This window comes from Vanessa tameamea, chromosome 23 (genome assembly GCF_037043105.1).
Source record: "Vanessa tameamea isolate UH-Manoa-2023 chromosome 23, ilVanTame1 primary haplotype, whole genome shotgun sequence".
NCBI lineage: Eukaryota > Metazoa > Arthropoda > Insecta > Lepidoptera > Nymphalidae > Vanessa > Vanessa tameamea.
Window position 1 is genome coordinate 1,824,502 of NC_087331.1, and position 26,875 is coordinate 1,851,376.

The 26,875-nt window shown below is 30.8% G+C and overlaps 1 protein-coding gene across 3 annotated transcripts in view; it reads left to right on the forward strand.

The window, feature by feature from the left end:
• The window catches only part of LOC113397708 (uncharacterized), a 196,517-nt gene that overhangs the window by 75,548 nt on the left and 94,094 nt on the right, over positions 1–26,875 (forward strand). For all 3 annotated transcript variants that reach the window (XM_026636151.2, XM_026636154.2, XM_064218606.1), the window contains exons 17-23: positions 525–616; positions 5,988–7,450; positions 23,895–24,036; positions 24,211–24,324; positions 25,062–25,187; positions 25,988–26,092; positions 26,393–26,581. In XM_026636151.2, the coding sequence (XP_026491936.2) occupies positions 525–616; positions 5,988–7,450; positions 23,895–24,036; positions 24,211–24,324; positions 25,062–25,187; positions 25,988–26,092; positions 26,393–26,581 (2,231 nt within the window). The remainder of the gene's footprint in view (positions 1–524; positions 617–5,987; positions 7,451–23,894; positions 24,037–24,210; positions 24,325–25,061; positions 25,188–25,987; positions 26,093–26,392; positions 26,582–26,875) is intronic.

Below are 26,875 nucleotides of genomic sequence, written 5' to 3' on the forward strand. Positions count from 1 at the left end.
AATTCGGACGTTTACGCCCTATAAGAAACCTACCGGCCAAATTTCAAGTTTATATGTGGTATAGTTTCTGAGATTTCGTGATTAATCAGTGAGCGGTAATTCGCTTTCATATATTATATATTTTGCACATAAATGGTCCATACAAATGGACTAGTCCATTTATATTTTTTCCTTGTATTAATAATATGTGTATCAAAGTCTATACCTTAATAGTAGTATTAAATACAAAAGTAACTCTGTCTATCTGTCTTTCACGTCCAAACCAGTGAACCGATTTAGATGAAATTTGGTATCAAGCTAGTTTGAAATCCAAGGAATGATATAGGGTACTTTTTATAACCAACCCCTAAATCGCGAGTCACAGCCGTTGAAAACAACTACTATCCCATAAATCTATTAATATTTTTTAATTTATTACAAACATTATTTATTTATTTTTTATTTCCCTTTAAATTATTGTGACTGATTTTTAATTATTTTAATACAGACCAACATATATACAGGCTTATTTGTTGTTATTACAGGTATCGTCACTATTGGGGTAGCTAAACCACTACCTTGCAGCACCGTGGTTGGGGGAGAAAGGGCGAACGGACACAGCGTACAAAGCAGTCAGGTAAAAAGAAAAAACAATTTATTTATTTACCTTACCTATGATAAGACAAATAACATTGGATTTACAGATGAAATAATAAATGTATTCCATTTTTAAAAAACTATTTATCAAATTTACTTTTTATAAATAAAATAAAATAATTACTTTTTTCTATTAGTTTTAAGTGATGAGTGTTTGTGTTAAGTGCGTTATTGTACACTGAGGGGAAAATCTAAAAGTAAGTCATGTTTAAATTATAAGCTTTCTCTTTACGCTTAGAGCAGTATTTATAAATTCTTCAAGCATGCATCACTTACTAATGCATTTTGTACAATAAAGGGAATGAAACTACCGCTCTAAGATTTTTTTTAAATAATTTTTATTTGGAAATTTATTTTTTAATTTATATATTTTTCCCTTTAGTGTACAATAAATAGTTTTGCATGCTTTATCGATTAATAGTTTTTTGGTTTTTTTTTTTTACTAGTTGAAAAAGCATTAAATTTAAATATTTAACTATTCTTAATCTTAAACACGAAGCTGTCTGGTAACAAAATATGTAGGCACACAAAAATAAAAAAGACGTACAAATTAACTGATAGATGAAAATGTTTATTTTAACTAAAAAATCTTGACTTCAGATAGATATGTACCTATGTTGAATAAAGTACATAGTTTAATTTATATATATTGTACATAATTTATGAAATGCTTTTTTTAATTGCGGTTAATTTTTATGTAATGGTGCTAATTTGTAATATCTATATTCGCCATCCTTTTTATCAACATAGGTGTACCAACAAATGAAAGAGAGATGGCTTTATTTTATTACTTGTTACCAAAATGTATGTAAATAACAGGAAAACTTTATGTTAATGAATCAAACAAATTTGTAAAATATATTATTTTCTATTTAAACATCTCTCTTTCCAGAGACTGGAATACTTCACAAAAATTCTTCGTCTTATAATGTCGCTGCACCGCGATATAATGGAGTTGGAACTGCATTGCTCCCAAGATGTAAAGAACGCACCTTTCCGAGTTCCGCCGAAGATCAAAGCGGAAATTACAATGAAGTGACAGGGAGAAGTGCATATATCTATTTCAGACGAATAAACTTCAACACTGTTAGACGTGAATATTAGCACAAATATTTGTTACAAATGTATTTTTTTCATTTAGAAGAACCAATTCTCATGACATTTGGTGTGTAATTATTTGCACAGGTAGGAGAACATCTGCCACATTCAGCTGAATACTTGTAAAAAAATTCGGTAACAAGTTTTCGCTGAATCTCAATTTGTTATAATGTTGAAGTGAAAATGAAACGTTTTAAGTTAAGCTATTTTTAATATTTTATATAAATTATTAATAATGTCTCATAGGTATCAAATAACTGCTAATTGTTATATCTTTTTTTTTTAATTATTTTCTGGAATACTATTAATTAAATTCTTTAAATACTAATATTTTTACCGTATCTTTTTTTAAAGAATAGTTGTTACCGCTTCTCTGTAAAATATATATTCTGAAGTTGGTATTTATTTTAATCGTACTTGAAAATATGTCTTCGTGTGATTATGGTCAATTTTCGTCGTACATAATATTTCGAAAATTAAAAATAATATCGAGTCATATAATTATATAACTATAAAGAACTTGATTACGTTTTGAAGGATTAGATTTTGTACTAAATACAAATTTGATAAACATAGGAAAGGCAGGAAAAAACAATAAATAATATTCATGTATTATGTAATAATAACCAGAATTAAAAAAAAAAACTACTATTTTACCTAATTGTACGTCAGCTTAATTTTTGTTTCCTCCTACTCCAAGGTTTATTCTGGGTCACGTTTTTTACAATAGTTTTGAAAGTTACCAAATTAAATTATATCAAAAATAACATTCTGGTCTATATAAGTATCATTCAAATGAAATGGCATATTAAATAATAAATGAATAAAAAACTATAGAGTTAAGTATAGTAATCATAATTGGTTGTGTAAAATTTAGCAATTCGTGTGTTGTAGTCAATTCTAAATGTGATAATTACTAAGAATTAATAAAACTTAATGTTAGAATAATATGAATTAAGTTATTTCGACTGTGTGATAGATATAATGAATTGATTCGTATGACATTACCATACCATGGCTAGAACGCAACGTATTTCATTATATTTTACGGATACTTTGTAAGGATTCGATTTAGATGTTTTTTAAGGAATCAAAACTTTCTAAAGGTCTTTAATAGACTCGAGCCTGGAAATCTGGAAAAGAATCATCACTCAAAACTACTTCAGCTTAAAATAGCCCATAAAACTTTGGTCTTAACAAGTCTAATTCTTATTATAAAAGGACGTGTACTCAAGTCTAATACAACTCTAATATATAAAGTATCTCAGTATTGAAACCTAGATCTATCTATTTTATCTCTAAGAAGCACCCTTACACACAAGTTTTATTGCCGATAATGTATCTTTCTAATAAGGATCAATTTTTCGAATTAAAGTTGATCGTTAAACTAGAAAAGTGCTCCTTTTAATCTAATAATTCAACGTATTGCTCAATTTTCATACAGCTAGATTTTAGACTGTACTATTTAATAATACTCACTAGCGTTTTCTTTCTCTGTTTCTCTTTCTCGCACTGAAACACATTTTATGGATAAAGGTGTATGCTTTATTTTTGCAGTCGTAAATTGTCCATGTGATGAATTGATATTAATTAAGTTTTATATCGCTATAATGCTTTTAGTATTGTTAATATATGAAATGTATGTATTATATTATGGAATTGTAAGATACTCGTATATAAGGTATCAAAATTATGTTCAAATTAAGAATAGCGAAATGTGTCTAATTATTTTATTACATCATAATTAAACTGCTAATCGTATAATTTAATGTCCTAATGATGAAATGAATAATTTGATTAAAAATTTACAAAAAAAAATTAAATGAAAAAATCTGCTTTCTTGAAAAATCCAAGTCTATAAATTAATTTGCTGGACTGGGTTTTGAAACACTAGGTCTTTGGTCATCAGATAGTTAAAAAGTAATAAAAGACCTTCCTAAGAAACTGATCCACACTTCTGGTGACTAATAAGCTAGCGCTTATCTAGTTCAAAGACTACGCCTTGCGATTCAGAGAGGTCATGCCAGTAAGTCTTGGGTACAATGCTACAGAACAATTTTGGATGGCGTCTTTTTCAATAATAATTTAGATCATGTCTATATAATTTTAATTAATTTAGCTTAGTTTTTTTAGTATTATATTTCAATTTCATAAATTAAATCGGATCTATATAAGCAATCAGATAACGTTGAGTGTTTAGGAGACGGAGTGCCCTATTTGGGTCCATTCTAGAGTTTGCTCAGGTCAGTTTGGGGGTAGATAAATTCTCAAGCGGCTTTGGTATATCCATACTTTGTTTAGATTATACCTGTCAGGTTTATTATTAATTTACCGATTAATTTTCAGATAAATATAAAAGCACTTAATATAAAAACCAATTAGGTATTTATTTACTTGGTAATATTAATGTTACAGGTAATTCTGAGACATATCATAGAATAAGTTGAATTTAGTCAAAAAAGGTTTTTATGTAATTGATAATAGATTAATAACGGTCAATGGTGTTGTTTTTTCTTTTCTATAATATGCTCATAGATAAATATTAATAAAAAAATAATTACAAACATGTAATAATTGTAGAATAAATATATTTAATAATCGTTGTCAGACTGTAATTTGTGGATGAGAGAAAAATTAATAAAAACTTTAAATTGTATTCGTTATTAAAATAATTTATTTAAATTTTATTTAAATATATTTTCTAATATTCTAAACGGCGAAGTAAGTTCCTTGGATTTTTATTCTTTAACCACCATTTTGGCACATATGTAATGTGGCACATATGTAATATAGATTTATTATATTTTAATTCTCAAATCCGTTGCATTGCCATACACAAACACTAATAAAAAAAAAACTATAGTAATAGTAATTTCTATCATAAAATGAATTTACTAAATAAACTGCTTTCGTTTTATATAATACCTTATTATTCTATTGTTTTTTTTTTAACATTTACTTATTAGTACTTGTCTAAATGATCCGTCGTCGAGTGCTTTGGATCCACTTCACTTATTTATTGAAATATGTTCAACGTAATTAAAATATAAAAACGCTATAATTATGTCGAGTTACTATAGTATGTTGTGGCCGATTTACAATTAATTCAATACTCTAATATGACAATTCAAAAGAGCTGCTGTGAGCTTAATTAAATTAATAATATTTTGATTTGTATAGATCTATTTAAAAAAACGATTTATTTTGCTTAAGAATGATAGAATTGTCTACGACTTTAACAGCAAGTTACTCGTAACTCAAAAGTGGTTATTTATGTATAATTAAGATTCGTTAAATATAATAGAACCGGGCATACTTTTTTAATCGCTACTTAAAATTCAATGTAAAACTAACATCGGGAAGACTACGATTAGTTAGGAGCAGATCCATACTTATAATATAAAAATAAAAATAAAGTAAAACCGGTTTACTTAATAATAATTATCAAGTGAACATTGTTGTAATGCTTATTACGATACAACAATTTGTATTGTTGATAAGCTTTTATTGTGTCATTTGTATTGAACTACATGAATTCTCAAAGTATACATCTAGATATTTCTGTGAATAAATTCATTAATCAGAGTTAGCTACTGGTGTCCAAAGCGCTTGCGCTTGTTTAGCTCAAAGACTGAGCATAGCATTACAAAAAGGTAATATCGTTAGCGTCCTAGTTACAATGCCATTGGAAAATATTTTGGAAGGCGTGTAAATACTATAATTTGTATATTAAGACTGTTTAGTTTTATTTTATTTCTAAGATTGGATTAATTCGGCCGTATATTTATATTTATATCGATTTTTGTGAATTGTGTTTAAAAATCGTCTCTTCGAAATGTTTTTTAGAGTATTTTTTTAAACTTATTTATTGTTGTTTCGAGTTGCTTTAAAATATTTGTTGATTTATTCTGAATATGATAGGAGTGCCTATTTTTTTTTTTGTTTTATTTTTTAGGATAAGTATATATTATAGTTTGTAATGAATTGTTGTTGCTAAATGGTGGATATTTTTGATGTTTGTTGCTATAAGGTTAGTTTTACCTGAAATTTGTTTAAATTTCTTTGTTTTTGTGCTGCAAATAAATGTTTAAAAAATCAATGTACTTTTATTAATAATCAAAGTTATGAACCAAGGAGCATTTTACAATGCTTTGAATCATAAAGATGAAATAAAGGTTAAATCAATTAAATAATTAGTAAAAAATTAAAACATAATAAATTATTATTAATAACGCATTTTTTTTTCTTCCTAGGAATGCATAAATTCATTGGCGTCTGATGATCATACGGGAATGGATTCTTTTCACGAATGTTTGCAAGAATACGGAGAAGGTTTGGAAGTAGTACAAATTTGCTTAGAGCCTGAAGAGTCATCTATAAAGGATGAAGAATTGTCTGCCTTGGCTGATATAAGCTATGATGATTATAAAAAAGTAGATTCTTTAAATGATAACAGCAAGTTTATTTCTCTTGGAAATAATGACACTGAAAAGGTTAATGGTATAACTGAACTTAAATCTTCAAAGTCAGACGATTCTCTGGACGAACAAGACGACGATTTGACAATAACGGAAGATGACGTCCTTGTTGTTCCTAGAGAATTAACCATAAGGAGTAAGTCCGCAGATAGAAAGGGCATGGAAAGCGAGAGATGTCTATCAAAACAACAAAGTAAAGATTTGTCAACGTCGGACGAAATGGTGTTTGCCGTTACGCCGACTGGCTTAGAGAGAATAAGTTTCGAAAAATATTGGAAGGAGTGTGATATCAATAAAGACAAATTAAAAAATGACGAAAGTTGGAAAGAACCCATAAATTCAGCTATCGATGAAACCGCGAGTTTTTATGACGCAACCACAAGAATTTCCGTCCAGGAACATAACAATTCTCTATTATATATTGACCATGAAATTGACGGTTACGAAACATGTCTCGATGACGACTCATCGTCTGTAAAGTGCTCGATAAAAAACGGTCATAAAATTAACGGCAATAGTGAGATCAAAGAGTTAGGTAAACACGATAAAATAGTTATTAGAAACAAAGACAACGATGCTTGTGCCAAAACTATTAAAGATCAGAACACTGCCAATACCGTTGACGAAGTGTCGTCTTATGGCCACCCATACATAGAAGAGCATATAATTAAGCAAATGAAATCATTGAGAATAGAACCTTTGAATGTAAACATAGGAACCAAGAAATTGAAGAAAAAAAGTCCAACGAAACCGTCCAAGAAGGAACGTCGTTGCATCGAATACTATAACGATCAAGCTGAATGTTTACAAGAGATACGCCAAAAGAAGCTTGAAGAAGAAGAATATAAAAATAAAGAGCAGCAGAGAATTTTAGATACTAGTCTAATTAAGATGGAGAAGAAAATGCTATCAAAGCAGCAATTGAGTGAGGACTCGATGGATGCTGAACCAAATTTCGTACCAGGCTGCCATAAATGTTTTCTCGAAAGCTATGCCTATGAAATAACTAAAGCATATATAGCCGAAGCTACGGCTTGTAAATATTGTGATGTAATTAGGGATATGTTAGAGGTACCTACAGTTATATCGAGTAGAAGAAGATCGGCACCAGCGTTAGTAAATCTAGATAGCCCTGGATCTGATACGGAAGATGAGGATCTCTTGGCTGTTCCTGTAGTAAAAGATAGAAGAAAATCTACTGGCCCGTTGAAATTTCCAGTACCTGCTAGAAGAACTAGGTAAGAGAAATTTATTTATTTCTTAAATTAAATTCATGTTGTTGTTGTTGTTGTTTTCAGTTTATCTATAAATAAATTCTTACATTTGTATAACTAAAAATAAAATAAGCAAAATGTCTTGTTTACATAAACTGAAGGATAGGTTTCTCGTATTTTAATTCGTCGTTTTTCATTCAGGTAAGAATACATTAGCAGTATAAATAGCAATAAATAGCAGTACAAACAATTGGATGTATAGATAAAGTGGAGATTAATATACTTCGTTTACGTTTGACGGATTACTCTTTAATACATACAGATACATGCTTTAGTCTTTCACTAATCGTGTATTTTTTAAGCAAGTAAAATAGTTTTTAGATTTTTAAGAGGTTAAAATTAGGTTAACGTTAATATTAACGGTGAATTTTAATTACAATTAAAATGAAGACCGATTTAACTATATTATTTACGTATCAATAATGTGTTTACAAATGTTAAACAGCAGAAATCGTAATGTCTTTATCTCTGACACAACACAAATAAACTAAAATAAAATTAGACCCCAAAGAAATTTATTTATTTAAGAATAATATACATCGAGACGTAATTATAAGCACATCAAAATTAATATAATTACTGTACAAGCCCTGAACGCATGAGGAGGCATTTCCTCGTTGAATGGTAATTCTAATACTAAGATCAAAAATAGTTAAGCCCTTCTGTGACTATGATGCAAAAAGACGTGGTGTTGCTACCGCTAAGACCTTTAACATTGTTTCCGTTATTATTATAAAAATTTACAATCGTTCAAATCTGGGCACAATATTACAAAAGCTGCTAAAAATTTGATTAAAATCAAATTATAATGTTTATTTACATAATGACTTTGTCAGTTATATAAAGCATTTAAAAATAAAGATAATGGGATACAATATTTTAGCGCAATCATATCTAAAGCCCTATAAAAGATCAGAAACATTGAATGCTATGCCATATGCTTATGAATTATGCTTCAACTATATTTTCCTCTTCCCTACTTACCCTTCCACACCGGAAATAAATAGGATTGCTATTTGAAATAAATCTATCGGTAACCGTTTGGTAAATATCTAAGCTGTTATCTATTAGCTTCATAAAAACTAAGATACAAATATGGCATCTTTGTTTCAAATTGGAAGTTCAGATGTTAACGAACGAAAGGCATTTAATATTTAAAAAAAAATTGGCAGCATACAATACATACATACATACAGCAAATATATACCTAATTAAGTTTAATCTTACATTTTGCTATGAGATTAAAATACCTTCTATATTCTGGTGCTCTAAGTTAATAACCTTTGCTGATAACTTTTATGGTAATATAAGCGCTATGATTGTTTTATGGACTGCATCTTTACTTTAATTGTGTTTTAACATTGTTTTGAACTATTATAACAATGCCTTAATTAAATATTTACTCCAGGGTAGGCACTGACGCTAGATTTCCTAAACACGTGACCGTTAATGCGATGAAGCCTTTTAAACGAGGACAAACTTCTTACAGAGTATTTTTTGTACAATATGAACTCTATTTTTTAATAATAAAGTTAAAATTTCCATAAAGCTTACGTTTCAGTATGTTAATAAAATATAAATGAATATAAGCTTTAAACGAATGTCGTTAAGGATGTTTTTGTGAGAATTTGTAGTTTTGTCATATACGTCATTTATATAGTAATAGTTTCTCAAGTTCAAGAGTTTTCATGGCTGTTATAATAAGGCGTAGATATAGGCGTAATAGTTTAGATATTTACTGATTGATCTAACAAAATATTTCAAACTTAAGTTCAGATTTTTAAAATCAATTTACCAATAAAGTTAATACATGTAAACTGAAATAAGTTTAATTTGCGAGAAATTTCATTAAGAAATAAAAGTTAGAATTAGTCGTTAATAAAAGATTGTTTAAGAAATGTTATGGATGCCATACGCCGAGACTAGACAACCAAACATATGAATATGAATTATAAAATAAATCTTCAAAGAGCCCGCGAATGCAAATGAAATATTTATGAAAAACAATATACAAACAAATTGTCCGTGAACGTACCATAAAAAATATAGCATCAAAGTTTATTAAACTCGATATAAAAAGTTTAGTGGGAAGAATTAAATATTATATTATCTTTTCTCAGTAAAAAAGAGGTTCTAGGTATTCAATTTTGAAGCATACAGTCCTGTTACCGAATCCTCCAAATTTTAGGACCAAATTTCGGCTACGTCAGTCATTTTCAATGAGAGCTACACATTTGGCTAGGTTAAAGTAACAGTCCATAAATATTCCACTGCAGGCATAGATCTTCTTTCTTCTTTTTGAGAAGATTTAGAGCTTATTTCACCATTTTACATTCCTGTGACAGAATTTCTTTTACATAATATAACATAAAATAATCAGCCTGTAAATTTCCCACTGCTGGGCTAAGGCCTCCTCTCCCGTTGAGGAGAAGGTATGGAGCATATTCCACCACGCTGCTCCAATGCGGGTTGGTGGAATACACATGTGACAGAATTTCGTTGAAATTAGACACATGCAGGTTTCCTCACGCTGTTTTCCTTCACCGCCGAGCACGAGATGAATTATAAACAAATTAAGCACATGTAAATTCAGTGGTGCCTGCCTGGGTTTGAACCCGAAATCATCGGTTAAGATGCACGCGTTCTAACCACTGGGCCATCTCGGCTCATTTCTTTTAGATACTTCTTAACCCCAGGCTACTGAAGAAAAGTTGTTGTGAAAATTTTGGTCTTTTGGGAAAAATCAAGTAACTAAATAGTAACTATGAACTTTTATTAGGTTTAATAAATTTCATAAACATACAAAAACTATTAAAATAGACTAATTTTAAAAATTACATTTCGTAGAACGCTTACACGAAGCTTATACCCATGCGAATTAACCACTTACCAAAATTAGTATCTAAAACAATTTAATATAGTTAACAAATGCAATCCTTCAGAGAATATTAAAATGTCCCATTATACGGAATTGTTTCATTATTTAAGTGAGACTTAACCCCATGAATTACTTCACTTAATACATCAGGTTTTTATCGTTTTAATGCTTTTACATGTACCTTGAGCCTTTGACTTTGTTTGCGTGAACTTCGGATATGAAAATAAAATAAATTGACTTACTAGGGTAAGTGAAGGAATACCTCCTAAGATATTCCTTCGCTTCATAAGTGTCACGCAAGGCAAGGTAATCAAGCAAGAATTACTTTCGTTTTGACATTTTTTAATTAAGAATTTTAAATCGAATTTCCTACTTTTTCACTTAATTCAATATTCCACTTAATATAATATTAGAAAAAGTATCCATCCAACTCTCCCAGTGTCAATGTTAGATATCGTTTCTCATATACTACTCCACATTATAAACTTATCAACCAGCTAATTTTCAGGCGCTTCTAAGAATGCACTAATTATTTCTCTTCCAAAATCAGGTTTTTGATCATTTTTTAAGTTACATTTCCATTTCAATGTCTTTGAAAAAATATTGCAGGCAGTCTTCGCAACAAATATCTTCTAATTCAAATTTGGCTTTCTTTCTGGCTTATTGACATTAGTGGAAATTACTATCCACATTCTGCCTCTTTAATATTTAAGTAATGCTTTTAGTACTGTCGAATTTGATATCTCATGGAGTTCATGTTATGTCATGGAGTTTATGTAAGTTAACTTGTACGCGTATTCGGGATATGATGATTTCTCATTGCTGCGATGTCTAGGCTTGGATATCTGATGTGGTATATTATCTTCTTTAATCTTCGTATTTTTTATGTTTAAATCTATTCTCAAATGGATGCAGATGATATTCAGATTTCTTGCTATTTAATCCTTAATAATCTTTAATTAATTATGATTTGCTTACAATCTCTGACTTGAGTAAGTGGAATGGTCTGAAAACTTATCTGGATATTCTTTATCATCGTCAGTTCAGCGATTGGATAGTTAGTCGGTCGAAGTCACAACTCATTTTATCCAATGGATAAATAATTTCTCATACTTCCTCATTAAAAAGGCTCGATGTGCTAAGCTAACTTTATGTTAATCAGTGCATATCGAGGAAATAATGGAAAAATGTTCAAGCCTTCAGTTCATTTTCGAAATCTATGTATATATATTTTATCGTCTATCCTATTTAAAAAATTGATCAGAGAACATTGTTTAAAATTATATACTTAATTGAGCTGATGTTAAATTAAATTACAAGTACACAGTTCCATTATTACTATTAAATGTTGTCATAAATTTTTATATATTTATGTTCTCGTGAATTAAATTATTAATTTATGAACTTATGATTTAACTATTATCATTTTCATATCAAGAAGCCAAATAAATGTATGTTAGCTTAAACACAATCACAAGTCAGAAATGAACACCAAAAAGACGACGGTGCAGATTAAAAATATGTCTATTAGTGATGTAAAAGTAATAAAATTTTATTATCGATAGAAATTAATGAGGCATAAAATAATAGTTAAGTCGCGTAGCGAAATTGTCAGTCTTACTAAATGGCTTGATATTACACAAATAGAACAATATTGTCTTCAAGTAAAACATCGTATGGAAGCTAACTTGGACTGGCTTTGAAACAACAAATCTACAGATTTGTCTTGTAATTTTCCTTTCGCCAATAAAAGTTAAAATTCCATTAATAATTTTACCGTTCAAAATAATAATAGACACGGCATTATAATAAAATAGTATCTTGTTCTAATCATATATAAATTAATAAAAAAACTGTACACTCAACGTTGCACTAGGAAAACCCTCTATCGGACCTGATACACGTGTTTGGCATAATCACAATTACCCAGGCCACGAAAAGAACCATATCGTCCATACAAACATTTGTCATGAGAATATTTAGTACGATGCAATATATAGAACAAAAAGATATTTTTTTACTAAGTTTTTCTTTACTAGTGAATGGAATTGAGTACAAATTATTATATACATCATCTTTTAATACATCTTTTAATATAAGCGACTACCGTATATAGTGTACAAAATTAACACTTCTCAACAACTACTATTAATCCCCGTCAACCATAAGATCTCATGTTATATCTCTTGTCTGTAATCGCAAGGCGTCACTCACTTCGTAATCCGTAATACATCACTACAACCTAGACGAGCCAACACAAAGCCGTACTATAAGAAAAATCGAACATTAAATATAATTTGTTGGGATAAAAGAAACTTTATGTAGAAGTATGACCTTATAGAATTGAAGAAAGCCTTGTATGGCTGCTTATTCGATACTTGATATCAAAGTCAGAATTTCAAATGATTGAAAACTGCTCATACAAATTTGGAAAGCATTAGAATTTTCACGGGGCTGATTTGTCTATATAATTCATATCTATCCAGTCGCAATGAACGAAGTAGATTGAGCTCAAATCTTCGCCATAAAAAAAGTTTGCCTTTCTATATCATGGATAGGTGGATTTGCAAATGGACCACCTGTTGGTAAATCATCACCACTATCAAATGTAATAAATATTAACCATTCCTTACATCGTCAATGCATCACTCATAATGGGAATTATATGTTATGTCTCTTGGTTCTATGGTTTCACTAGTTCACTCACTCTGTAAGCCGAAACACAATTACTATCATGAACATGTATTTCTATTTGGTGGAGTAGGTGGTTATCTACAAAGTTATAGCACAAAATCCTACCACCAAGTGCTCGCATATCGAATGATCGTTATTAAACAATAATGAAAACAGCGTTCCTGGTAATAGTTAACGCCTCAATTGATTAATCTCACAATGGAGTTATTGATTCAGCCTTGAATTGCAGAGGTCTGATGACACATAATATGAAATCTCATCGTGTGTGACGATATACATATTATGTTATACAATATTATTTCTAGAATGAATTGCTCGGATTGGGTACCTATTACCATAAAATTTGACTTTATTTTGGGCCTTTTTAATTTGCGACCATAATCTATTAATTATGTTCTTAATACATTTTATTTTATATACAATGTAAGTAGTTGGTGAGGCTAATGACTCAATTGCCCATAAACATTGGCGGTGTTAGAAATATTAAGCATTTCTTACATCGTCAATGCGTCCCGAAGCTTAGGGGCTAAGACTGCCTGTAGGACTGCCAAAATAAAACAATAGTAGCACCAATTTATCTGTTACGGCTTGATATGACTTTCGTATGTTGCAAATTTCACGATGATTTATTAATTATTTATTCCATAGAAAGCCTTATTATGCAGAAAGTTTCCTCTACCAAACTTAGTAAGTTCAGTAAAAAACTTTTGAAGTCATAGAGAAAATCACAGTTGCCTCAAACACATACTCGACAATGTTTATAGTTCTCAAAATCTCTTTCAGCTGCTGTAATATGCTCCAAGAAAATATGATTATTGTCTATGCAATAAATTGTTAAAACAAAAATTTTCGTTTGCTAATTATTAAAATTTTTGCAAAATAATGTCAATGTAACGACTGCATAATATAAATTCGTTGAAAAAAAACTTTTAGACTTCATACTTTTACTTAAATTGTTTGTATGTATTTATTTAGTGATCTGAATCTACTATTACTTATTTTAATTTAAAAAAATCTTTTCATTACATTTTATGAAAAACACATTATCGATAACTAATGTTGCGCGTCACTAAAAGAAAATTGCTAATACGGGTAATTGAGTTATGGTTAGCCGACCTCAGTGTACCATTACGAATTGACAACTTGCTGTCTATTCACGTTTTACGGTCCTTTATTTCGGCCAAAATCTAATTTTCGGTAATACAAACGTTATATGAAATTTGGCGTTTGACGGGATATGTAGTGTTGCGCTAGTCGATTCGAAAATTGGTAAGTTAAACAATTTTGTATCCATGACTAGTGATGTGCAACTTCCTTGCTTTATCCTATAAACTATTTGACATTTGTGTATCATCGTCATGCAATATTTATTAAAATGCATGCAATACAAAATACCCCATGACTTGTGCGAATAAATTAACAATAAAAATCATGAACAAAATGTGCGCTGATGTGGCCGAATGCATAGTACGTGCGGATTTCAACTGAAAATTGCGGGCTTATATTATGTCAAGCGTCTCTGAGTTTTCACTTGTTCATTATTAATACGAAATTATACTAGCGATGTACTTCTATCAACTTTTCAAACAAATGTAATAAATTATTTTAATTCAATTATTGAAGTAAATTTTATTTAGATATCAATTAATCCACCCATGATCAGAATTGTGCATCCGGCGCATTAAATATAAACGCCTCAGTAAATACACATAGCAATATTGCTTAATAACATTATAACTATATGATAAGGACTAAATAGAAAATTTATAATAGCCAAGGTCAAAGGTCAAGGTCAAAAATCTTTATTTAATATAGCAGTACTTACTTACAGATTGTCAAAAAAATCTACCACCTATTTGGAAGGAAACCTTAAACCTGTTCCTTCTGAACTCAGCTGAACTTCTTTTTTATATATATTGTTTCATGATATTTGTGTTTACAGTATGTTTCCTTCTATCTACAACCCCCTCAAGGCGATAGTTTCCAAGGTGTTTTTATAATATCTTCTAACACACAAATCTTCCTAAAAGATTTTTTGATTTTTGCATTTGATTAATTTGGAACCTTTTCTGGCATCCCGTTGTAAACTTTTTTGACTTCCTTTCTGAACAAAAGAATTGTTAAGCTATATTATATTATAACTATACCTACTGTGTTAATGATGTAGTCAGGTAACATTTGTAAGTAGCAAATTCTTATGGTCCCTAGTACTAATTCTATGTACGTCACAATTTCCATAAAAGTCTTTTATGTTTATACGAACATACATCACATTATAAAGTATATGTTGATTATGTATAATAATAAAACCATAAATAGATTTATGCAAGTAACATAATCATAGGACCAAATCAAATAAATCATTTTAATTGTATAATCAGAGAAAATTCAACTTTGATATCACTGAATACGCCCAAGATCAGAATTGTGCATCCGGCGCATTGAACCGCGAATTATTCACTTAGTTGAACAGCGAGCCTAATATGCTATCGCATCTCGGAATTATACATTGGATTAACATTCTCGAGACATTCTACTTCATTTTTAAATGAAGAGTTTGATGAACTGTGCAGGTCACCTAGATCTGATGGAGATGCTCCTTTTGTCACGGGGGCAAAAATCATGGCAGATTAGTCAACTACGCAGGACATATTACAATACACAGATCGAATGAGACAGCAAATCCAACAGGACTAGAGAGTTAATATCTCGAAGCATCGGTTAATATTAAAAGTGTCCCACACAGATGGCTAGTCTTCTTTGAAATAGCCGTGGTAGCCGACATCTGTCGGGGAAATGTCACGATCATAGCGTAGAATATTATTTATTATAAAACCAATCACACAATATCTTTTTGTGGATTTTTCTATCTGTTGCAAAAATTGTATTAAGTTCTCGCAATTAATATACTTTTTTCTCATAATCACAATAGCAACCTAGTGATATCATCACGTATCGAATCAAATATCCATTTAATTTAAATTTAAATCGGTTTTTCAAATCGCAATACTATATGGTATTAAACTTTTTTTGGATCCCGTTAGACATCCAGTCTAATCTTATTCAGAGTATTTTGCTAAAAACTCTCTCCTTTTATCATCATTTATTTGACATATGAAAGAAGAAGACATCATATATTTGAATTAACTAATCACACTCTATACAGTAATTATAGCTAAAGCCAACTATGTGTATAATTTTACAATCAGCTTACAAATAGATATTACAAGGCGCGTTATCATTATTTAGTTCCAATGAGAAAACTAGCTTTTGGTAAAACAAAGAGAGATTGCAAACTAATTAGTATATACATAAATAATAATCACCAATATGTTAAGTAATTCTATGGGCTGATCGCTAAACGTGAAATCACAAGGTCGAACATACTCTCGTCATACATAAGGCGAATTTTCCAATATAAATTCGTAATCGAAAAATTAGATAACAGAGTTAGGTAGTATATAATAGTAACACAAGAAAAACAACTAGCAAATAATCTATATACTAATATACTAATATTTTATATATGTGAAAGTAACTCTGTCTGTCTGTCTGTCGCTTGTTCACTGCCAAACCAATGAACCGAATTTGACGAAATTTGGTATGAAGCAAACTTGAACTCCGAGGAAGGACATAGGCTACTTTTTTTGCCTAACACGTGACAACTAACCCCTAAAGCGCGAGCGAAGCCGCTGGCGACAACTAGTAATAAATAAGTCACAAACAAAAAAGGAAAAGAATAGAAAGTAAATTGTAATCCTGAAATTACGATTGCGATGTTTGGAAATAAAAAAACATGACAGGTACATTATACTCAATCAAATAACAGAAAGTCTCACTGGGGATATTAGAACGTTTAAATTAAAAAGAAGTTATGATATGAAATAAATAACAACGAAATGCAATAATTTTTACATTAAATGTACTCAAAATACTACAAACGAAAGTTCAAAACTTCTATTATTAAGTTACATATACGTCATAAATATTCGGTCACACAGTTTAATTCCAAATTTAAATTAATTTCTAAAGGTTCTTTTAATTAATCATTGATAGAATAATATGTAATTTCAAACAGAACTCTTTATGTTTTTTTTAAATAAGGTCCATTGTTTATATTCGGGTTTTTATCTTCAATGTGAAATAACAATGGCTGTATCTAAATATACAAAAATATAAATATCTCGTTATAAATAGCACCCACACCTATTCCTCACACAGGCGTGCTCGCTGAACCGATCCGTGTTGAGTGATTGCGATGTTTGCGAACTGTACAGTCGTAGTATCAAGCGTTTTTATTTTTTTTGGATATTTGAACAATCATTTGTCCTAATACCGTATAAATAAGCGTAATCGAAATCAAACACAAAATGACTAATTTATAAAATGTTTATTTGACTTTTTTAAGGCATATTAAAATCTTTACACGGTAACGACTGGATGGTAAATCGTAAACATCACACCTAAGAGGGGTTACTTCTCGACTTAAGGTGAAACCTTTGAGGTTGTTGAACCTTGCTGTTCTGCCACAGTCATTGGTTAGTTTGTTAGCTTTTATATTTTCGGATCATAAGATGTCGAGTTCAAGTTCCAAGCTTGTTAACTGCTTCTGATAATTTCTTGATATTTTCTGAAGTTATGAAGTTGATAATATTACACGTGTCGTACTTCTAAAACTAGAGAACACATAAATGTCGTAAGTCCTGCGTCGGATTACTGGACATATCGCTCTAATTTCCAATCGAACTGAAATTGAAGGAAGAGACTAAGTCTATGTTTTCCTACAAATGTATCTTAAGTTCTTCTAAGAGAACTCTTGATATTCGTATGTACAGCATATTTTTAAATTAAGCATATGAATGTGCATGCAAAGCAAAAATCAAGCACTATATACAATGAACTGTCTCGTCTACATGTGCAAAATAAACTAATCCTCCAATTAATATTGTAACAATGACAAAATGAGATTTTTTTTATCTGTGACCATGAAATTACAGCCTTATTTATAAAAGTTGTATAGTGGCTGTGATTAAATATCAATTTGACCCTTACGATTTTCATTGATTTGGCATTTGAAATAACATATATATAATTATTTACATAATTATGATCCTTTAGGATATCAAGAGGTCACGTAATCGTTTACTATTTCGGCCACGGCGGCCAATCTCAAGGGGGATTAGTTAAGTATGCTCGACGGATTTTAGGGCACACACAGTGTGTGCACAAACACAGATGCACTCTCTATTCCCCCACTCTCGTAATCCGATGGTTCGGCAAATCTGCAAATCGATACAGCCGAAAAAAGGTTAGGCTGAAGACCAACGGTTTCACGTGCTGTCCAACGCACGGGAGTGTTCACACTTCCAACTTTCAGACTTCTTCCAGATCCCATAAAGCTATTTTTATAGAAGAAATATTATGTGCTTAATTACTTCTACGTTCTATTATCACGCTGAGATCAATTAAATAATCCAGAGCTAATACTAACATGCAGCAAAATAAAAACATGTAGCATATTTAACTTGGCTTTTATAAGCGCTTTTGACTTGTCATTTGATAGGAGATTGGGTATGTAGAGACGCTCCAGAAAAGAATCGGCTACTAAGTAGTTACTCTTACTCACCAATTAACTTTCATTTCTTTAAAAAACAAGATTGTATTCCTAACCTATTTTTTTTTCATTGAATATCTTATCAACACTCAAACAAAATAATAGTTCTTATTAAAATTTACTAGCTAACATCTAAACTGTGTACGAACAAAGTAAATACATATTATATTTTTCAAACAACGAGAGATATAGCAAGAATATTTGAAAAACCAGAAGAGAACTAGTAAAAAGCTTTAAATCCGTCGCAGAAGACAATCCTGAAATATCAAGAAGTATTATGCGACATTTTTACTAAAGCTGGAAATTCAATTTTAAGGTCACAATTTAAAAATACATTGATTTAGGTAACAAATTTCTTACGTTTAATTGATGATGTGATTATTTAACGATTTTATTATAAACATAATTTATCGATATCAATATTAATTTAAACTTAATATGAAATTTAATTGAACTTACATAAACACTACAATAATCTTTTCGAGATGTATTGCCTAAATTATGGTAAAAACCATATCGAATCGCATTTTATAAACTGTGAAAATCAGACGTGAAAAGCACCTTATCAGTTCAAACTTTTGTAAAGATTCAAATGTAAAGATTTCTGTATTCTTTATCTTCTTCCGTAGAGCACAGTCGTTTATTAAGACTCATTATTCTTATATAGCATTTGTTTACTTTAGCGATATAAAATATTTAGATCGTTGTAATTTTCAACAACCTACTCGTATACGCTGAACTGTATTTTTTAATGTAATAACTTTAATAAAATTAGATTATTCTATATATTATGTAACAAAACGTATTGATAAAGTTAGATGAATTAAACCAAAAGAAATATAATAAATAATAAAAAAAGTAGTAACGTTTTGGGTCATCGAAAAAATATTTGAAATTGTGCAATTATAGTAATCAAAAATCTTCAATAATACCGATTTGGATTGACATAAAAGTCCTACCTTTTGTATAATAAAAAAACAAAAACAAAAGGCTATTATAAAATATATTTTTTTATCTCTTTTATCAATAAGAGTGTCTTGGAGTGAAGCCAAATGAATTAACTGGGGTTATTGAACTCCGGGCTTTAACAATACGCAAGACATTTATCAAGCAGTATGAAATAATAAATTTATGGCATTTCTAAGATCCACTTAATTTGATAAGTTTCTCCAGTAGTAGAGTATTGTATTTTATCACTCACGATAAATACCAATAACACAATCTTCTATCGGAGAATAAAACCGTATTTTTGTAGTAACGCAGTAGTACGGATAGAATCTTACTATGACTCGTTAACGCTAGATTATAAAGTTTCTTAAAATTTTGAGTTTTCAGTTAAGAAGATCTCTTAATAGTAGCCCGAAATTAAGTAATTGTTAGTTTTACTTATCACATATCTATACCATAATAGTCAGTGGCGCCGAAAGACATTTTTATTAATTCTATGGCCCATGTGCCATGAAAGGACTACCTGGTGGTTAATGGTCACCACAGTCCATAGACAATCTATTAGTCAACATCAGTTAACTGACGTCGCCAAAGTGCACCTAACCTTGGATACTGAGATGTGATGTCCCTTGTGCCTTATAGTTACAATGTCTCATTCATCTTTTAAAACCGGAATACAACAATCCGAAGTATTGCTGCTTAGCGGTAGGTATTTTGGCGTATATGCAATTCATATTCCTACGTGTTAAACAAGCGATTTACTCGGTGGTAGCGTTCTATGTAAGCCCGTTTTGGGTAGGTACCAACTACTCATTATATACTGATCATCATTATAAATTTCATAGTATCATTTTTTAATAATAGACATGGACTGTAACATACATAAAAACACTGCATAGAGTCAGTAACTCTTTTGTGGGGCAATGTATACGCTTCTACAACAGGATCCCAAAAAGCGTTCAAAATGCTTCTGTTACCAAATTTAAAAAAATTGTTAAGGAACGCCTGTGTGCAAAATACAATTAGTGAGTTTATGTTTGATAGCACACCTTGGGAATTAAACGATCGCCTCCTGGCTATTTCTATTCATATTCAAAATATGTATTTAATTAGATTGACAAAAAAAAGAACCGCTGAGTTTCTTTCGCCGGTTCTTCTCAGGTCAGGGTGTTTCCTTTTCCGAACCGATGGTAGTGTTTAATTTGACCATCAATAAGAAATTGTAATGCTTCTATGTTGAATAAAGGAATTTGAGTTTGAGTTTGAGTTGAATATCCTCGTAGATATTATAAAAAAATATATATTATATCATTTGGAACCCCCACTTGTGTAAAAACTTTTGATTGTATTAGAGGATGAATTGTATTAAATATATAATATTATATGTTTTAAAAAAAAAATCGAAACACATTTTCCTTTGACTGTATCCGGTTGAAGTCGTACAATGATTGTTCGGTGCACCTTTTCAATATTTGTATCTTTTCAATTCTTTTGTTATCCTTAATGATACTTACTTAATTAATAATGATCGATCCCATTCCCATTCATGTTATAAGAAAGTATTACATATGTATATGGAATTTTAATGAAGGCGAACTTTTTTGACGTACTAATATTCACGGTGACGTAAATAATTTTAAAATGTAGTTAACCTACTAAATATATTTTTTTAACATCATATAATATGACATATCTAATATTTTATCGTGATTGCTATTAGATTCAACTCGTAATCTCTAATAAAAACGGTCGCTAAAAATAATACAATAAATATTAATGTGAAAAGAATACTACATAATTTTACTAGTTGCATTTGTCGACAGCCCAGTGGTTAGGTTAGGTTAGGTTACACGCGAATCTTAACCGATCATTTCGCATTTGAACCCAGGCAAGCACCACGCAATTTCCAGGTGCTCTATGTTTATAATTCATATATTTGTGGTCACGGTGGTGTATTGAAACATAGTGAAAAATTCTGCAAGTGTCGAACGCAAATCTGTCAAACGTGTATTCAACTAGCCCATATTGGAGCAGCGTGTTAGAATAAACTCCTCAATATAAGAGAAGACCTAAGCGCAACAGTGGGAAATTTACAGGCTTTTTTATTAGTTGTAGAGCCAAAGTTCTACCACTGTAGAAGGTAGCTGTAGCAAGAATTTTTGCTGAAGTTGTCCCCACTGCCCATAAACATTGGCGCTGTAAGAAATATTAACCATTATTTACATCGCCAATGTGTCACCAACCTTAGGAGCTAAGTTGTTATGTTTCTGGTGCCTGTAGTTATACTGGCCTACTCACCCTTTAAACTGGAACTCAACAATTCTATTGCTGTTTGGCGGCAGAATAACTGATGAGTCGTTATACCAACGCTGCACAAAGCTCTACCACTAAAAAGGTTTTCCAGATTTTCCATGTTAGCAAGTAAGTGAAAATACAGGTACACGAGACATAATATCTTAGATATAAGTCAATACATTGATAATAATACCAACTGTTTGCACTTCTAGCAATACTAAGCTTTGGTGGTACTAAGCATCAGTTAAACCACTATGCATAATTCGTCCAACTTTCCTGTTACAATAACAGCATTCATTTATTTAAACTTTTCATTATGATCCCAGAAAGCGTTGAAAATACTTCTATTGCCAAATTTTAAAAAATTGTTAAGGAACGCTTGTGTGTGAAAGGTTACTATACAATTAGTGAGTTTATGATTGATAGCACACCTTGGGAATGAAACGATCGCCTCCTGGGTGTTTCTAATCATATTCAATATATGTACTTAATTTGATTGACAAAAAAAAAAAGACCCGCTGAGTTTCTTTCGCCGGTTCTTCTCAGGTCAGGGTGTTTCCTTTTCCGAACCGGTGGTAGTGTTTAATTTGACAATCAATAAGTAAGCGTAATGCTTCTTTATTAAATAAAGGAATTTGAGTTTGATTATTATCGATCCGAGGTCTGACCGCCAGCTAATAATTAACTTAGCACATTAATTAGCTTAGACTAATCGGATAACTCGGTATTGGAGGTTATACGGCTGTCTGTAAAAGTAGAAACGGATAGGTATATTCATGGATATTTTTTGAATATTATCGTTTTTTTACATATTTTTTTTGCATTAACAGCCTGTAAATTTCCCGCTGCTGGGCTAAGGCCTCCTCTCCCTTTGAGGAGATGGTTTGGACCATATTCCACCACGCTGCTCCAATGCGGGTTGGTGGAATACACATGTTGCAGAATTCCGTTGAAATTAGACACATGCAGGTTTCCTCACGATGTTTTCCTTCACCGCCGAGCACGAGATGAATTATAAACACAAATTAAGCACATGAAAATTCACTGGTGCCTGCCTGGGTTTGAACCCGAAATCATCGGTTAAGATGCACGCGTTCTAACCACTGGGCCATCTCGGCTTTTATTATTATCTCATTTCGCATTATTATCTTTGCTCGTATACATTTAAATGGTAAAAAATAAATACGATTTATTGCTCAATACAAGAACATAATATTATCCATGTATACTAAGCGAAATGCCACTGACTCATCACGATATCCCCAAAACTAAAGGTCGCATTGACTTGATATATCATTGCCAATGTAGGTAAGCGATGTTTTTCTTTACTTATTATATGATCATAGCTGTTCAATACATTGTCCTTGGCTACTAACTATGTGTATTGATTGTCACACGCTCCGACATGCGTCCCTGCTTTTTTAAGGTCGTCCATTGTATGTCTTCATGGATACTAATTCAGCGGAAGTAAGTTATTTGTAATGTTATTTCGAATAACATCATGATATATTTACCTATTTAGTTCGATTTTAACTTCATATAAATATTGGCAAGCCTGATAATCAGCCCCTAAATTGATGTCCTGCTGGAAAAGGGTTTCCGAAAATGTTATCTTAATTCCTATTTGTTATTTATATTTATTTACTCGGTGGTAGGGCTTTGTGCAAAAATAAATGGGTAGGTACCATACACTCATTAAAAAAATACCGTAATATATAGTATTACAGCAGTATATAGTATTTTTGTGCTCCGATTTGAAGTGTGCGTGAGCCAGTGTAACTACAGGCACAAGGGACATCACATCTCAGTATCCAAGGTTTGGTGCACTTTGGCGACGTCAGTTAACTGATGTTGACTAATAGATTTTCTATGGACTGTGGTGACCATTAACCAATCCATTTGCGTTTTACTACCAGTTTTTTGTTTTTACTACGGTATGTAACATAATTTTAAAAAGTGTGTTTTGTCCATTATCACAGTCACGTGTCCCCAACAATGACGGTAACAGTGTCATCCGGTCGGCGTGATGGCGGCTCCAGTCAACGATGGGGACCACCACGTAGAGTTACCCTCAGAAGACGACCTGGTGCACCGTTAGGAGTCAGCATCGTCGGTGGAAAGGTCCGAGACAGTAATTAAAAACTTAGGTTCAAAGTAAAAAACTCGGCATACTGAACAAAATTGGTACTTTATTACACACGTTCAATAAGCGCTATTTTGAGTTTGATTAAAATTCAAGGTTTTAATCTAGCTTGTAAGAAATTGAGCACAAGTCTAGCTTTACAAATTTCTCAGGTGGATATCATTGCTAACCAAAACGGCCAAAATGGAGACGAAAAGGCGATTTTCGGTATCTTCATCAAAAACGTCGTACCTAATAGTCCAGCGGCACTCAGTGGGGAATTACAGGTTAGTGAGTTATTATGTTAATTCGTAATTTCGAAGAAAACTTACTAAAAGAAAATTAAATAGAAAATTTATTTAAATCAATGTATATCAAGCCTTCTTTAACGAATCATTTGTTACCAAGCATTATTGCTTGGTAACAAATGATTTTTTTGAATGATTGCTTGGAAACAATTAATAATTCGTCCGAAAAATTTTGGCAATTTTCGGAAGGCATCATAAGTACAGATCTGAACATATAAAAAATAGTTATATATATGACATATAGAAACGATACTTAAAATATTGATTAATAAGGCATATTACTCTATAAAGTATTATATTGATAATAGAAAAGTGTGGAGTTAATATTCGTTAATATTATATTATAATTAATTTAACCGATTCTCGGAATAGTTAATTAATTATTTTCTTGCCCGTTCTTCTCGGTAGAATCTAAATTCGGAACTGGCTTTAAATATAATATAAAATTACAATTTAAAGTTGCTCGCTTGAATAAAATATAATTTTATTTGACTAAGCACATAAGTACCAAAATAAATTGGTGCTTTAAAATTTATACGAAATTAAAAAATCTAGGCCGATTAATTTAAAATTTAGTATATGATATTGTAAAATAATACTTGCTGTTGTTATCTAATCGATTCTGTTTGTGTAAAACATTTACTAACTTTTATTTAAAAAAATGTTTTCAATGAATAGATTTATATTTCTTACATCGATTAATTCTTTTCAATTAGACTGGTGACAGAATCCTTGAAGTGGACGGGGTATGCGTCAGAACGGCACAACATGAAAGAGCTGTCGAATTGATCAAAGCTGCACGGGATATCGTCACGCTGACTGTCCAGAGCTTAATAACTTGGGTTAGTTTGTCAAATTTCTCTTAAATTTTTCAGTAAAACAATTGTGAAGAATTTCACTTGATCAGAATTTCAGCCGTCATATTTCCTTCATCATTAAATTGTTTGAAAAAAAAAGAATTGTTTTTTGTGTAATTTGTTTGAGTATTATATAGCTCGGAAAGTTTTTTTGGGTACTCAAGTAATAAAATTGTTCATTCAAATTCTAATCTTGCACATTTATATGAATATTTTAATAATATTGATATAACTATTGTGAATTTAATTCCATCTTACTGAAGTTAATATTGTGAAAAACCGCCAACCAAAATGTTATATTCAATCTTTGCAAGGTGTTCTAAGACTGGAGCTAAATGTGCTAATAATATTATGTAACTTGAAGGTATTCAAGGGACATCTTACGTTCGTCTTAATGCTATAACCAGATAACCTGATTAAAGTTAAAACTTTACTTATAGAATTATGTAACAGTGTGAGAATAGTTTTGATTTATCTCATTAAGGTTATTATATTCTTAAATTAAATCATCAGACTTTCATATAAAAAAAATGTAACCGTTTATTAAATTTGACAAAAAGGCTGAATTGCTTGCGTTGTTTCTTCTGATCTGAGTGTTTTGTTTCGTAAACCGCAGGTAACTTTTCCTTTGAATGTAAATATTATATCAATTGCAAGGTATTATAATTATAAATTCAAAGTTTACGCTTTGTGAATTTCAAAGGTCACGTTGAGTCAGCAATACTACACACTACACAACAGAGCACACTGTTCATTATGAATAAATTTTATGTATGTTTAAATAGAATACGGATTCATCAGACGTAGAGGCGTCACCTCCAGCCGTGTCACCTCCGCGACCAAGTATTAAGAAGACGCCCGCGCCAAAACCTCCTAAACATGATATAAAGGTATTTCATAATTCATAAATTACATTTAGTACTAAGGCGTACAATTTCAATTACAGTTTGTGGCAACTATCAAAATTAATATTTCTTGCGCTATAATTTTGGCAAATAGACATTACTTATGTAGAAATAGTACTCTTTCTTTTTAAACTAAAACATTATCAAACTCGGTAATTTTATTTAACCAGAAATTATCAACATGAATGATGAATTTCTATCAAAAAATTGACTTAGTGGTAAATGGTCTGATAATAAATATATGTACTATAAGTAAAATTTTACCCAAAGCATAATTTTTCACAGATAACGGTAACCGAGCCAGAAGTAGAAAAGGAAACGGTAAAAGCAGCACAGAACGGAAAACCAGAAGAAAAGCCAGTACAGAATGGTGAGGCAATACCTTCTAAGCCAGTGTATTCAGATTCTGATAGCAGTGATGAAGAGGATGAAAGAGAATTACAAGGAAGAACTTATTCAGACAAGGGAGTTGAGGTAAATAAATTTATTGATGTGATTGTAGAATAGATAATTCGTATCAGGAAGTATAAAATATATATTTAATACATTGATTTCAATATTATTAATTATTTTTAACCTTACCTTACGAAAGAGGTTTTAAGCTACTTGCTCAAGGTACTATTATGGTATATTGAGAAGTTCATCAGCAATATTGAAAAGTTCTCAATCTTCAATCAGTCTCAAATATTTTATTTACGTATTTTGCCCCATATTTAATGATATTACAATACATTTTCACGGATTCAGCAAAGTAAGTAGTGAATTACA